The sequence below is a fragment of the Hirsutella rhossiliensis genome, assembly GCF_020360975.1.
Source record: "Hirsutella rhossiliensis strain HR02 chromosome Unknown scaffold00002, whole genome shotgun sequence".
Classification (NCBI taxonomy): Eukaryota; Fungi; Ascomycota; class Sordariomycetes; order Hypocreales; family Ophiocordycipitaceae; genus Hirsutella; species Hirsutella rhossiliensis.
The window spans coordinates 2,438,860-2,452,968 of NW_025408668.1; the positions used below are offsets into that span (position 1 = coordinate 2,438,860).

General features: G+C 58.6%; 1 protein-coding gene across 1 annotated transcript; it reads left to right on the forward strand.

Annotated features, from left to right (window-relative positions):
• Window positions 1-10,066: 10,066 nt before the first annotated feature.
• Window positions 10,067-13,448, forward strand: HRG_01849 (e1-E2 ATPase domain-containing protein; the record flags this gene model as incomplete). Its single annotated transcript, XM_044860320.1, has 4 exons — window positions 10,067-10,501; window positions 10,953-11,183; window positions 11,249-13,349; window positions 13,402-13,448. 4 exons carry the CDS (start codon window positions 10,067-10,069, stop codon window positions 13,446-13,448), a joined length of 2,814 nt encoding a protein of 937 aa, XP_044723953.1.
• Window positions 13,449-14,109: the final 661 nt, after the last annotated feature.

The window sequence follows — 14,109 nt, forward strand, 5'->3', positions numbered from 1 at the left end:
GGTAAAGCACAGGAATGACAACTGAGTTCCTCTGCCAACGCACCAGCTACACACACACTCTCTCTCTCTCTCCAAGAGCTCCTTGCGTCGGATAGATGAAGCTCGTCATGTCCCCCCGGTTCGCCGCTAGGAGGAGGCCATGCAAGTCTACGACACTCGAGTCCGTTGTTTCTTTGCCTCTGCTAAGCCGGACGGAAGCTCGAGACGAGAGATGACACTCGGTACGCTGCGGACTGGGCTCCTGGATGTCTCGATTATTTCGCATCATGGAGGCTTTTACATGTGTGTCTCTCTTGCGCTGCATCTGCGCCCTCGCATCCCGTCGCGCATGGTCTCCGTGGGCCCCGTGGGCCCCGTGAATCGGAGACCTGTTCTTGTTTTTGTTTTCTTTTTACTTTGTTTATTGTTTTGGGGAGGGGACAGTTCTTTTCTTCCCCGGCTTCCATCATCCGCCAATGCAGGGCGACGGATTGGTCATGTAGTCGAGCGGAGGCAAGAGAGAGAAAGAAGAAAGACGAGGAGACGGGAAATGAAGGTTCATGCAGTTCGATAGGTGGACGGAAATGCCCACGTTTGGCTACCCCGGCCCTCTCTTGGCATGGGGAGGCCGTGTTATGATAATCGCAGCATGGCCACCGGCCTTGCCCGGAACTGCAAAGGCTAGTTGGGACAACAACAAACAGCTTTGGGGAAATGGACGAATGCATTGGTTGGTGAGATTGTTTTTGCGCGACGGGGCATGCACGCCCTACGGTGGACTGCGCGCCGCGGGTGTCGGCTAAGACGTTTGGCTTGCATCTACTAAACCTCAAGTGACGCGGAGAGCAATGGTAGATGAGGGTTCGTTTGATCTGCGACTCTTTTCGTGAACGGGTTGCGGCGAGCAAAGACGGAGCTGCTGCTGTCCGAGGTGCAAAGGCGGGCTTCCGCCCCGTCGAGCAGCATCAACAACAAACATGATTCGTCTCCCGGCCTCGGCCGTTTTTCTCCTTGATTCGAGCGGGGAGACTGGCGGCATCTCATGCGAATCCATCTCCGTTCCCGTCGCAGTCGGGGTGTGTGAAATTGCTTCTGGACCCGGCCGGACATGGCCGCAAGCGGTTTCTGTCGCCGGCCGGGTCAGGACAAGTGTTCGGTCCCGGAAGTGTGAGCCGACTGCCGCTGCATCATGCCCGGATAGAGTGTGATAAGTACATGCGGTATTCGTATTTCATCTTGTCTCCCTTTCATCCCGGAGGTGCAGAGGGCGGGAGGGGGCAATGGTTAGAAGGCGACCGTGGACGGTTTCTGGGGATACTAAACTTTGCGTTATTTTTACTCTTTTCCAGACATGGACTCGAGTGAATGGGACTAAACGAAACAAACATGACAGCCGTGAAACGATATGCCGGGGGACTGTGTTTGGAAGACGGACTGCCATTGGCTGGGCTTGACGGATCCAGACGTATCAATGTGGGAGACGAAAGCGGGTGGCATGGATTGACAATGGCCCATCGATCCAAAAACTTGTTTCGAAGCCGCGTCTGATTCTGGTCGTTTGATCGTCCTTCTATTATTTATTCCCTCTGCTTGTTGGGGGGCACGGATGCCGACGTCTCGGAGGGACGGCCCTGATCCCTGCTGGCCCGCCGTGCTTCTTCAGCCCGGCCGTTGCTGACACCACGATTCCTGGTGAGAGGAGGCGGAAAAAGAAAAGAAAGAAAGGATAGAACGGCTCGGCGGGTGCGGGAATTTGCATGCATAGGAGATGCCGTTGAGCCGTCCAAGGTGCCGGCCGGGCCTAGCTAGCTCCGACCAGCCGACCGCCTGTTTGAGAGGTCGGAAAAGTCGGAAGCGCTTCTGGGGAGGAGGCGGAAATGCCTCGGGCATCGGGCATCGGGCAACGAGCAGTAGCGCGCTGGTGCTGCTGACCTCGGGGTTTCTTGGAGAGGACGAAAATGGCGCGCTCCTGACTGGCCACCCACCTGGCACCCACCAGCTCGCGGTGGCGGCGTCGCCGGGCGTCGAGACTGGTTCTGCTCTGGACAATCTAGGTCCCTGATCCTGGGCGGTCGAGCCGTGCTCGTCGATGACGGCAGTGGTGACGTCGGCGTCCCGGTGCCGAGACGACGGCGCACGCAACACACGACCTTATACGTCAAGGCACCGCGGGGAAGATAGCCTCACCTTGGTGTTGGGTGCTCGGACTACCCAGCTAGCTCACCTACGCGCGGTATATAGCGCCGCTTGTTGAGATGGACGGGAGCTATGATAGCCGAGCCCAGTCCAGTCGACAGTCTGGAGGCGGTCTACTTTGGCCGCCCTCCCGACTTTGACAAGTACGAATACGCGTATACAAACGTGCCGCCGCCAACCCAGATGAATAATGATCAAGCCCGGGAGAGGCCGGGCAAGGGAAAGGGAAAGGGGGGGAGGGGTGGGCGTAGGCGGGTTCGGACGGTGCCGTGTGTGCGGTTCTGTCTGCACGCCATGCCCAATCCATGGCCTTGTTCTACAGCAGAATGGCTTGCTAGCCCGTGCCAATAGTCGCTCGCCGCCGAACCCCCTAGTCTGCGTGCCGGGAGGTGGCCCGGCGGGAGACATGGCAAAGGGACGATGATGAATCAGTGACGTGCGTCTTTGGCTGCCCGTTGGGAGGTGGCGATGAATAATGCGAAAAATAAACGGGGGGGCAGAGAGGGAGAGGACGAATATCGGGACAGAAAACGGGAAGAGGGCGATGGAGAAGGGGGGGGGAGAGAGGCAGACTGGCGTCGAGATGCGTCAACAGACGGGGAGCGGCTCTCATGGGATTGACCCTTGACCGAGTCAGTCAGTCACCAGGAGCCATCTGGCCGCCCAATAGTCGTCGAGCCCAGGAAAACTAAGGCGAGGAACGAGACGCATCCCGGACCTTGACGGCCGAACAACAGAGCCGGCCGGTTTTCGGACTTGCAAGGAAAAAAGTCCCGTTTTATTCTGTTCCGCGGCTTACACGGTTTTCCCTCAACAAAGTTGTGCGTGCTATCCGGATACGGGCATTGCGTGTCGCTCAGCTGCGCAGTTTTACCCCAAGTGGTGTGCACAGACGGCCGCGGAGACGGGAATAGCGCGTATGGCCGGCGGCCGATGTGTCCGGGGGTGTAGGGTAGGCTCGCCGGCCCGTCGCACCTGGAGCGAGGCAGCATCGGCGGGAGCGCGATAACATGGAAAGGGAAGCAGGCCATTCTTTGCCGCCGGCAGCCGAAACAGGCAGCAAGGAACTAACTCGCAGTACTGTGCCATATCGGCGAAGAGCCTTTGGGGAACACCGAGGTCGGCGGTGTCACGTAGCCGGGATGGACATGACGGCGCCGAGGAACGGCTACACTCGTCCTACCAAGTAACTTTGGCTTTCAATCTTGACTCCTGTGGAGAAACGACATGGGAAAATATCCACCATGCCGGGTGATTGTTTTCCTTTTCCCGTCCCAGCTCACGCGACCACTTCTGTCCCAGGGAATGCCGTAATCAAAACAGCCCTCACACATGCACACGAGGCAAGCCGCGTCGGAAGAGACGACGACGAGATCAACTTCCCCACGGGCAGCGGCCGGAGAAAGGTCGGCATGAGCGGGCGTGCCGGGGGTGCGCCAGACGTCTCCCAGGCTGACGGCAACAGGCCGAAGAAGCGGCGAAGAGCCGAGGAGAAAGGGAACCAGACGGGGGGAAGGGTGGGAAACCGAGGGCCCAGGATCGGATGGGGAGGCCTAAGGCCAGATGAAAAAGCCGACGAAAATTTACACAGAACAATAGATAGACAAGGATGTCGATTGGCTGGCGCGAGGGTGGATTTGTCTCCTTGACAAGCGCCGTGTGTGATGATGACACGCCACGATTAAGCAGCCTCAGGGGCTTCCAGAACATGCGGCGAACTTTGAGAGGGGGGGGGGGAGACACTGCCGGAGAAGCAAGAGAACGACAAAAAAAGGCTCATTCGGATCGGAGCGAGTCGGCCACGGTGCAGGAGGCGGCGTGATGCACCTCAGCGCTTACACTTGCTGAGTGCTTTGTACGTCCATTGTCAATCTTGCTCATCCGCCTGCTCCCCATAACTTACCCGTGCTCGGGTGGTCTGGAAGGACGTGTGTATCTATGTGGGCACATGCCTGGGTGTCCTGGTGCGCGCATTTTGGACGAGGTTACCCCGAGATATGAATGCAGGCAAATTACGGAACCTACCTGCGTATCCACCCCAGGCTCGTCAACAGGCCGGCGGAGGGGCCAGAAAAAGCATGCTGTGCAGGATTTTCCTACCCTTGCTTTTTTCTTCTTCCTTCCTCTCTTCGCTGCCACGAGGAGCAATCCAGGCACCTCGAGGTGGTGCTATTACGGCCCCGTGTGGTTACGTACGTATAGTGTATAAAGGCGTCACGAATAGACGGAGCTCGAGCACCCTTTCCTCTGGAAACCGACCGTGGTCGTGGATGCCCGCGTGGATGCCCGGTGGATGGAAAAAAGAAAAGGGTAGCCGTTGGAGGTAACTAGCTGCATATGGAGTGTCCGGGGCTTCTCGGACGTTCTTGCGGAGCGCGCACCTGGGCATTATTGGCTCGACGATATTTGCGGGTGACAGATGGTAGTTATCAAGGTCGGCCTACCCTTGCTGCCCCTCCCACGGCAAGGCCGAGAGCGCCGTCGAAGGCGAATGGACATGGGAACCTGCTTGCATGTTGTCGCCTAACCTGGGCGAGGGAAGGGTGTCGTCTGCTGCCCCCTCCTGCTAGCTTTTCCCGTGAGCGGCTCCCGGCGGCGACGGCGGCGGCGGTTGACCGGTCAAACGAGCAAGTTGACGACAGGGAAGCGTCCAGACAGTTGGCGCCTCGGGCCTAGACGTGTTTTCTCGGTTGAGGCAGCCTCCTTGTCTCCTGGCCACCCACCACCGCCTTTGCGCCCTCGGCTTTGTTTGAAGGGTTGTTTGTTATTCTTTCTTTTTCTCGGCTCGTTGATAGACCCTTGCCGCGTAAACTTGCGCTCCACTTACATACTCGGGGCACCTGTCCGGTACCTTGGAGCCGGGGCGGAAGCTCACACTGGCCGGAGGTATCGTCAAGGTAGAGAGGCCGGCCGAGGACCGGGACTTTTGGCCGGGGAGGGGGGGAAGACGAGGAGCGGGCGACGCATTCCAATGACGTAGTGGAACCGACCAATAAAGTCTACGGCTGTTCCTCTCTTGTTGTTTATGTTAGTGTGTGTGTCGGTGGTGCGTTTGATCGGCAGGATATTCATAGACCAGGCCAATTGAATGCATTGTTAAACCGCTGACGGGTTTCTCTCCAAGTCCCTTTCTCGGCATGGCGCTCCATTGACGGATCCCAGATTTGGAGGCCCGGCAAAACAGAGACGGAAGCAGCAGGAGAAAAGCAGAAGGAAAAACGCAGCTGTGGCTGGTACGGCGCCGGTAGATGGGACATTGCGGTAGAAATAAGCTATGTAGGTAGGGGCACGAGGGAGAAAGAAGCAAAAAGGAGGAACAAATCAGGGGCTTTGCTTGGACAGAGTGGAAAGGCCTCCATGGCAGCAGAGAGCGACGCCTGGCAGGTAATGCAACCGTTGCGGTTGCGTGCGCAAGAGTGACATGCCTCCTGTATAATCTTGCCTGTCCGGGCACGAATACGTTACGTCGACTGCGACGAACAAAAGTCGTCTAAAAGTCGTCTAAAAGTCGTCTAAAAGTCGTCTTGCACCAGGGCGTCCAGGCAAGCGATGCATCCGCCAATGGGGTCACGATGCATCCATCCGGCCTCTTCCCCGCCACGCCACGAGGCATGCACGACTCTATTCGTCCCAAGGCAATGCGCGAAGCATGAAAGAAGCGACGAGAAGGGAAAACCTTGTCGGCGGGTGAGAGAAAAGAGAGTGGGATTTGGCCCCAGAAAAAGCCCAAGATAAGGACGTCGCTAAGGCAAGGTACAAACAGCCAAGTGGGGGGGGTCCCGCGTGAGAATCCCCGGGGGGGTATCCGTGCTGTATCCGTATCTGTACGTTCAATGTCACGGGCGAGAGAGGAGCCAGCCAGTGTGGCGCACGGTGCTCCAGATTGGATTTCCTCCGCAGTGCACCTGTAGGGGCCAAACAAAGGACGTCCAGGCCGTGAGCGAGAGACGTCGTGGCGAGGAGAGGCCCGGGTCAGAGATATTGGACTCAGGGGCAAACAAACGATTGGAAAAAGGGGACGTTATCGTCTCTGGACGATCCTCGCGCTGGCGGCTTGGCAGATGCCGTCCGTGGGCGAGACAGAAAACGGATTTTGACAAGCAATCGTGCAGAGCTGCTGCTGCTGCTTTCGTCCCACCCCGACCCCTCTCGTGCAACCGCGCTGTCTCACATGGAGGGAGAAAAGGTAGCCGGAAAAGCAAGGCAAGAGGGCGGAAGGAGGCAAAAAAAAGTTCTCGTCATGATTCGGCCAAGGCCAAGCTACGCCGCGCTCTCGCACTCGCCGCCGCCGCCGCATTTCTCGAGTCGACCGCCAAGCCCGCCGGTCATGTTCCAGGGTCAGATCAGGGTTGTACAGCAGGTAAGCAGGCGGCCAAGGAGGAGAGAGAGGACACAATACAGACACGCAGTAGAAATGTAAGCTTAAGCTGCTGTCTCTCTCGCCCCCCTTCCGTCGTCATCCCTTAGACAGGGCTCTGGAACAGAACAACCTTGCCGCCAACCTTAAAAAAATAAAAGCCGCCTCGCAAGCACCGCATTCGACCTCCTCGGGGATGAGACAGACGACAGAGTGGGTGAAAAAGGGGGCGTGAGCGATGCCTTTGCCCAGCCACGATGGCTCCCCCAACAAGGTTGCTTGCTTGGCGCTGCCGTCGACTCCATCGCCGTCGCCGCCGGGGTCGCACCCACGGGGAGGTGGTGGTGTCTCGACTCCTGAATCTGGAGAAAAGGTTCTGGAGCCGCCGAGCCTGTCGCCCTCGCCAAGCCTTTTAGCCGATAGTCAGGCACGCAGGTCGAGGATGGATGATGCCGGCCTCGACGTCGCCGGGCGAGACGCTCTTGACTCTCGACCCGTCGGCCGGGGGGGGTGCATGCGCCCTATTATTAGATGAAGCACCGGCGGGAGAGGAATGGATGCTGTCGCCTTCCCACCTCGAGACATGGGAAAACAGGATGCATGTGCTCCTGCTAGGGGTTTTGTTTCTTCATCGCCAAGTGCCGCGCAGCACAAACGCCAGACAGGGGAGGGGGTTAGTGGCTGGTTGTGGGCGCTACACGCATGCTGTCAGGGTACACCGTACAGCGTACAGGCCGCAATGCCGTGCCTGGTACCTGGTACCGGCCCGGGTGTGTCTTGGAGTTGACAGTTCTCTCTGTGCTCGGCACAGGGGACACGCACGGCCTGCGCCACGGCCAATCTCTCGACCCTCGTTGCTTCTTCGCCGCGCGAGGCTGACGACGATGCTGCTGCTGCTGCTTGCTGACCGTCACCGCCGCCCGGTAGGCAGGCCGGGGGGCCGGGGAGGGCCGACTGCCAAGGCCCACAAGCTCGTTTCCCGCCAAAAAAAGGGCCCTCCTTGTTTCCCCCGGGCCCCGGTGTCGTCATTGCCAGATGCCGGTGACCGAAAAATGCCTCAGCGGTCCAGGGCTGCAACATCCAACAGCAGCGGCGAGTCGGTCTCCCTCCCCTTGGTGTTGGCTCTGCTTCAGGACAAGATGGAGGCGGCTGGGAAAACGGCGTCGTCGGTTTGGCAAAGGGGGACAGGGTTCTCCGCAGCATTGCAGATCTCCAAATGCCTCACCAATCGCCCCCAGGCTTTGCCAATGCTGCGTCGCACTCGTCCGGAGTCCCCGCGAGCGACCCTTTTCTTGCCCACACGAGGCCGAATGATAGCACATGGCTCGCGCATCGAAGGGCCGTGGAAACAAAGAAGGCTGCGACCCTCCAAAGGGACCGCATCGTGGGCGCTAAGCCCAACCTGGGTGGCGTGCGTGCATGCTCGACAGCAATCGGCTTACACGCAGCACTCGGCGGCTTGCAAATGCATCGCGAGCTAATCTTCTCGGCATAAGCGCCACGGCGGGCAGGCAAGCGAGAAGCGGCTTGCGGCCTATTTCCCGACTTTGCAACTTGTCCCCCCATCTCCACCCCGGGCATTTGTTGTTGATGGGCATGCGGATGTGCATGGAGCGATTTCACCGACATACGTACGTACATACATACTGTACATACATACATACCTACATACATACGCACGTACATACATACATACATACGTACATACATACATACATACATGCAGTACACGGCGGCTTCCATGCAGCTCGGGGACGCACCGCACGGTAATTACAGTAGACTCGTCGGTGGGCAGACGGATGTCGACTACAAGTGAGAAACAGGCGGTTGCGGCATCGGAAACATCCATCACGGCTCTCACAGGCCGACATACCTCTCGTAGCCATCTGTCGTGTGCAGGCAGGCTAACAGAGGGCACGAATGCGGCCGCCATGTGTCTGTTTGGCCAATTGGCCGTCTAATTTCCACTCGCTCGGGCCCGGACAATGGATCAAGTAATCGTACGGACCGTGGCGTGTCTTCGTACCCATCTCGATACATCTCGCTCCTCGTAGACTGGTGACGTCGGCCTTTGGGCGAGGGGAATGTGGTCGAGGAAGAGAGGTAGGTGGCCGTGGGCAGCTCCCGCTCGCAGCCTCGCTTGGTTCTGTGCCTCCAACGGAAACAGCCCCAACCAAGGAAAGGCATGCACGCCGGGTACCGAGGTACATACCCAGCGCAGCCCAGCGAGCGCGCCTGTCGACCTCGGGATCGAAGTATGAGGTGCTGTTGGAAAGCTCCGGATGCGCCAAGCCCGCGGGCGAGCACACTGCCAAAGGGCGCAGAGGAGGCTGGGAGGCGAGGGCACCGTGCGCGCTCCAACCATGTACATGATACCGGGTGCTGGGGGCGACGGTCCCGCGCCAGGGCCGTACCGCCCACGTATTCGCCCTCTGGCAGGGACAACACAAGGTATTTGTTATTGCTTGGCATGACCGTTCATCTTTGCTAGTGCTCTCTACAGCAACCGGGCGCCTTATCGTTGCTGCCTTGCCCTGCCCAACGTAAGACGAAGCAGATTCAATCATCCGCTCCCGGAGCCGAGCCGAAGCATGCACGTCGAAAAACAAAAATGTAAATGCAGCTGCTGCCTCCTCCCGCGGCTGCCACCGCCACCGACACCTTTTGCCGCGGCCACGCCTTAGACGTACAGTACGTGACTGCCACAGGCGGCGGTGGCGTGTGTTTCTGTGGTTGTCCCTGGGGACCAGAGAGGCACGCTAGCGGGCCTTTGATGGGCACCGTATCCATGGCGCACACCCCGCACGGCCTGAGTATGTGTAGCCACCACGCCCCTCGGACGCGGCAGTACCTGAGCTCGATTGTATCTGCTCCCTGGGGCAGAGGTATGTGCTGTTGCGGCATGTACCTCCCCCCAACGAAGCTACGGAGTACCTGGGACGTAGTCAGACATTTTGGTTGCTTGGCAAGAAAAAGTGTGGTGTGTGGGCGTGCCTGGGATGATGGGGAGTGGGGCAGGGAATGGTCTCTTGCTCTCTTCCCCATGATGCCTGGGCCGCCGAAAGCTTGCTGCTGGCCCTGCTGTAAGTTTCCCCCCCGCTGCTGGCTCGGCTGCTGGCCTGCCCGCAACGGGCTAAGGTGATGAGACGGTGTCGCTCATTGAAATAGCCGCTCCCACCCGTCCCGCGGCCTTGCCTTCCCTCCTCCTTCCTTCCTTTCCTCCCACCCACGAATGAGTTGCGCTCAAGTGTCCATAGGTACGCCTTCCCTTTTCGTGCGGTGACCTCGACACTCGCCTTCTTCTTTCTTTCCTCTTCCCCTCTCCTCCCCCCTCCCCTCTCCCCTCTCTCCCCTCCTCTTCTCCTCGCCTTCTGCTCTCCTCATCCGCCCCATCCAGCGAGTCGTCGCCTCTTATTCCCCAGGAGCGCAGCAGACAACAAGGCTCATCACTCGTCGCATTTCTTAACACCTCTCCAGGGGACCAGTCGGGCTAGCGGACGACCACACAACGATTTCATCACCTCTCTCCTGGCCATGGCTGACGACAAGGCCGTCGGCGCACCTGCGCTCGACACCAATATCGAGTCGGGCCGCTTTGATGAAAAAAGGGCCCAGCAGCAGCAACAACAACAGCAGCAGCCATACCACTCGGAGCAGCCTCACCAGCCCAAGAAGGCTGCCGCCGGCCAGGACGACGACGAGGATGAGGACATTGACGCTCTGATCGAGGACCTAGAGTCGCAGGATGGTCACGGCGGCATGGAGGAGGAAGAGGAGGAAAATACTCCGGGAGGCGGCCGTGTCATCCCCGAGGACATGCTCCAGACGGACAGCCGCGTTGGCCTTACCGAATCCGAAGTCACCTCGCGCCGCCGCAAGTACGGTCTCAACCAGATGAAGGAGGAGAAGGAGAACCTGTTCCTCAAGTTCCTGTCCTACTTTGTTGGTCCCATTCAGTTCGTCATGGAGGTGAGTTTGTTTCCCGCCACATCCGTCCTACGCGGCTTCCCGTCCGCCCCCTCCTCCGTCATGGGCTGGACGCCCGGGGCAGCCAACCGCTACGGCAAAGCGCCCGGGGGGATCGCAATTCCTGCGCCCAATGTTTTTGTCCACTGTTGGCATTTTTCGCGCGTTTTTTTCGGAGTGCCGCAGATTACGAGCTCCACTGGAGCTATGGTGGGCCGCAAGCAATTGGCTCATGGCACTGGTTGGCTACATGTGGGGGCGGTCCAAAGACCGATCCATCCGGCATGACCCAAGAGGCTGGCCCCGCTATTTGTTGCGAAACAAAGTTGATCGCCGCCTGCTTTCGCACCCGCAAGACTAGCCCCCCCGTCACGTCTCACCTGATGCTGCTAGTCTGTTTGGTCATCGCTTGTGGAAATGGGCGCTAACCGGGGCCTCTTTCTATGTTGCCTAGGCTGCCGCTGTCCTCGCCGCCGGTCTCCAGGACTGGGTCGATTTCGGTGTCATTTGCGCTCTGCTGCTCCTCAACGCCTGCGTCGGGTTTGTCCAGGAATACCAGGCCGGGTCCATTGTCGACGAGTTGAAGAAGACGCTTGCCCTCAAGGCCGTCGTTCTTCGTGACGGCACTCTTAAGGAGATTGAGGCGCCCGAGGTTGTCCCCGGCGATATCCTGCAGGTCGAGGAAGTGAGTTTTGGCCCACACCAATGTCTCTCCACCCGACGTCGGCTAACGAAATCCTCCCTACCCAGGGCACCATTATTCCCGCCGATGGCCGCATCGTCACCGAGGATGCTTTCCTGCAGGTCGACCAGTCTGCCATTACTGGCGAGTCGCTGGCTGTTGACAAGCATAAGAATGACAACTGCTTCGCCTCGTCTGCCGTCAAGCGTGGGGAGGCCTTTGTAGTCGTCACCGCTACTGGTGACAACACCTTTGTTGGCCGCGCCGCCGCCCTCGTCTCGCAGTCTGCCGGTGGAACCGGTCACTTCACCGAGGTGCTCAACGGCATCGGCACAGTCCTCTTGATTCTCGTCGTCGTCACCCTCCTCGTCGTCTGGGTCTCGTCCTTCTACCGCTCCAATGGCATCGTCGAAATCCTGCGATTCACCCTGGCCATCACCATCGTCGGCGTCCCGGTCGGTCTCCCCGCCGTTGTTACCACCACCATGGCTGTCGGAGCCGCCTACCTCGCAAAGAAGCAGGCCATTGTCCAGAAGCTGTCCGCCATTGAGTCCCTGGCCGGTGTCGAAATTCTGTGCTCGGACAAGACGGGTACCCTGACCAAGAACAAGCTCTCTCTGTCTGAGCCCTTCACTGTCCCCGGCGTCGACCCCGATGACCTGATGCTCACGGCCTGCTTGGCCGCCTCCCGCAAGAAGAAGGGTATCGATGCCATCGACAAGGCTTTCCTCAAGGCCCTCAAGTACTACCCCCGCGCCAAGGGAGTCCTGTCCAAGTACAAGGTTCTCGACTTCCACCCCTTCGATCCCGTCTCGAAGAAGGTCCAGGCCGTTGTCCAGTCCCCGCAGGGCGAGCGCATCATCTGCGTCAAGGGTGCCCCTTTGTTCGTTCTCAAGACGGTCGAGGAGGATCACCCCATCCCCGAGGAGATTGACAAGGCCTACAAGAACTGCGTCGCCGAGTTCGCCACTCGTGGTTTCCGTTCGCTCGGTGTTGCCCGCAAGCGTGGCGAGGGTGCATGGGAGATCCTCGGCATCATGCCCTGCTCTGATCCCCCGCGTCACGACACTGCCCGCACCATCAACGAGGCCAAGAACCTGGGTCTTTCCATCAAGATGTTGACTGGTGACGCCGTTGGCATCGCCCGTGAAACGTCGCGTCAGCTCGGCCTCGGCACCAACGTCTATAACGCTGAGCGTCTGGGTCTCGGCGGCGGCGGTGACATGCCTGGTTCCGAGGTTTACGATTTCGTCGAGGCTGCCGATGGGTTCGCCGAGGTCTTCCCCCAGCACAAGTACTCCGTTGTCGAGATTCTGCAGCAGCGAGGCTACCTGGTTGCCATGACTGGTGATGGTGTCAACGACGCTCCCTCCCTGAAGAAGGCCGACACCGGTATTGCCGTCGAAGGTTCCTCGGACGCCGCGCGTTCCGCCGCCGACATTGTCTTTCTTGCGCCTGGTCTTGGTGCCATTATTGATGCCCTCAAGACCTCTCGCCAGATTTTCCACCGCATGTACGCCTACGTCGTCTACCGTATCGCCCTGTCTCTGCACATGGAGATCTTCCTCGGTCTCTGGATCGCCATCCTCAACAACAGCTTGCAAATCGAGCTCGTCGTCTTCGTCGCCATTTTCGCTGACATTGCCACCCTGGCCATTGCCTACGACAACGCTCCCTTCTCGCAGACCCCCGTCAAGTGGAACCTTCCCAAGCTCTGGGGCATGTCTGTCCTGCTCGGCTGTGTCCTGGCCATTGGCACATGGATTGCCTTGACGACTATGTTTGCCGGTGGCACCAACGGCGGTATCATCCAGAACTTTGGTAACATTGACGAGGTTCTCTTCCTCGAGATCTCCCTGACGGAGAACTGGCTCATCTTCATCACCCGTGCCAATGGCCCCTTCTGGTCATCGATCCCCTCTTGGCAGCTCACGGGTGCCATCCTGGTTGTTGACATCATTGCCACCCTCTTCTGTATCTTCGGTTGGTTCGAGAACGGCCAGCAGACCAGCATCGTTGCCGTCGTCCGCATCTGGATCTTCTCTTTCGGCATCTTCTCCGTCATGGGTGGTCTGTACTACCTGATGCAAGGGTCTGCCGGCTTTGACAACCTGATGCATGGCAAGTCGCCCAAGCGGAACCAGAAGCAGCGATCGCTGGAAGACTTTGGTACGTCATGTCGATGCTCCCATGGCCGTACGTTTACTAACCCTATCTGCAGTTGTCTCCCTCCAACGTGTCTCTACTCAGCACGAGAAGTCACAGTAAATAGGACTATGCTACATACCCGCATGCCTCAGCGCCTGCTTTTTTTTCACCCTGTTTAAATTGCATTGTACGAGTCTTAAAAAACTGAGCATTGACACATCTTCTGGTGTGCATGACGAGGCAGCTTTTCATATACCTAGAAATCGTTTCCTTAGACAACTTAATGAACAAGTTAAAAACAAGATGAGCAATAAATATTGCTGTCTGTAGACTGCAACTTGCGCAATCACCACCTGGGTCCGTCTTGGAGTCATGTTTCCCCCCTCCGACATCGCCAACACAGACGCCCCGTACATCGGCCGCCATCGAACAAGGCCGCACCTCCAAGGTCATTGTATTGCGAAACATTCTCATCCCCGGCAAGGTGGACATGGTAGCCAACTCCTCCCGGGAATGAATCCCGAGGGCCTCTTCATCTCAATACGCAGAGCCGCGCCGTCAGATGTCACATGCATGAAGCCGTGGGTCAGCTGGCCACGCAATTGACGTCGAAGATGGCTTGAATGGCAGTTGTTAGCGGCAGACGCAGCCATGCCCTGCACAGGATTGCATCGAAAGACGCCAGATGCGGGTCAATATCAACGATGGCTTGTCTTGGCTTGCAGCGACAGATGTCAGTCGTTGCTGGCCTTTTGGGGTTTTCTGAACCTACATGAGGGCC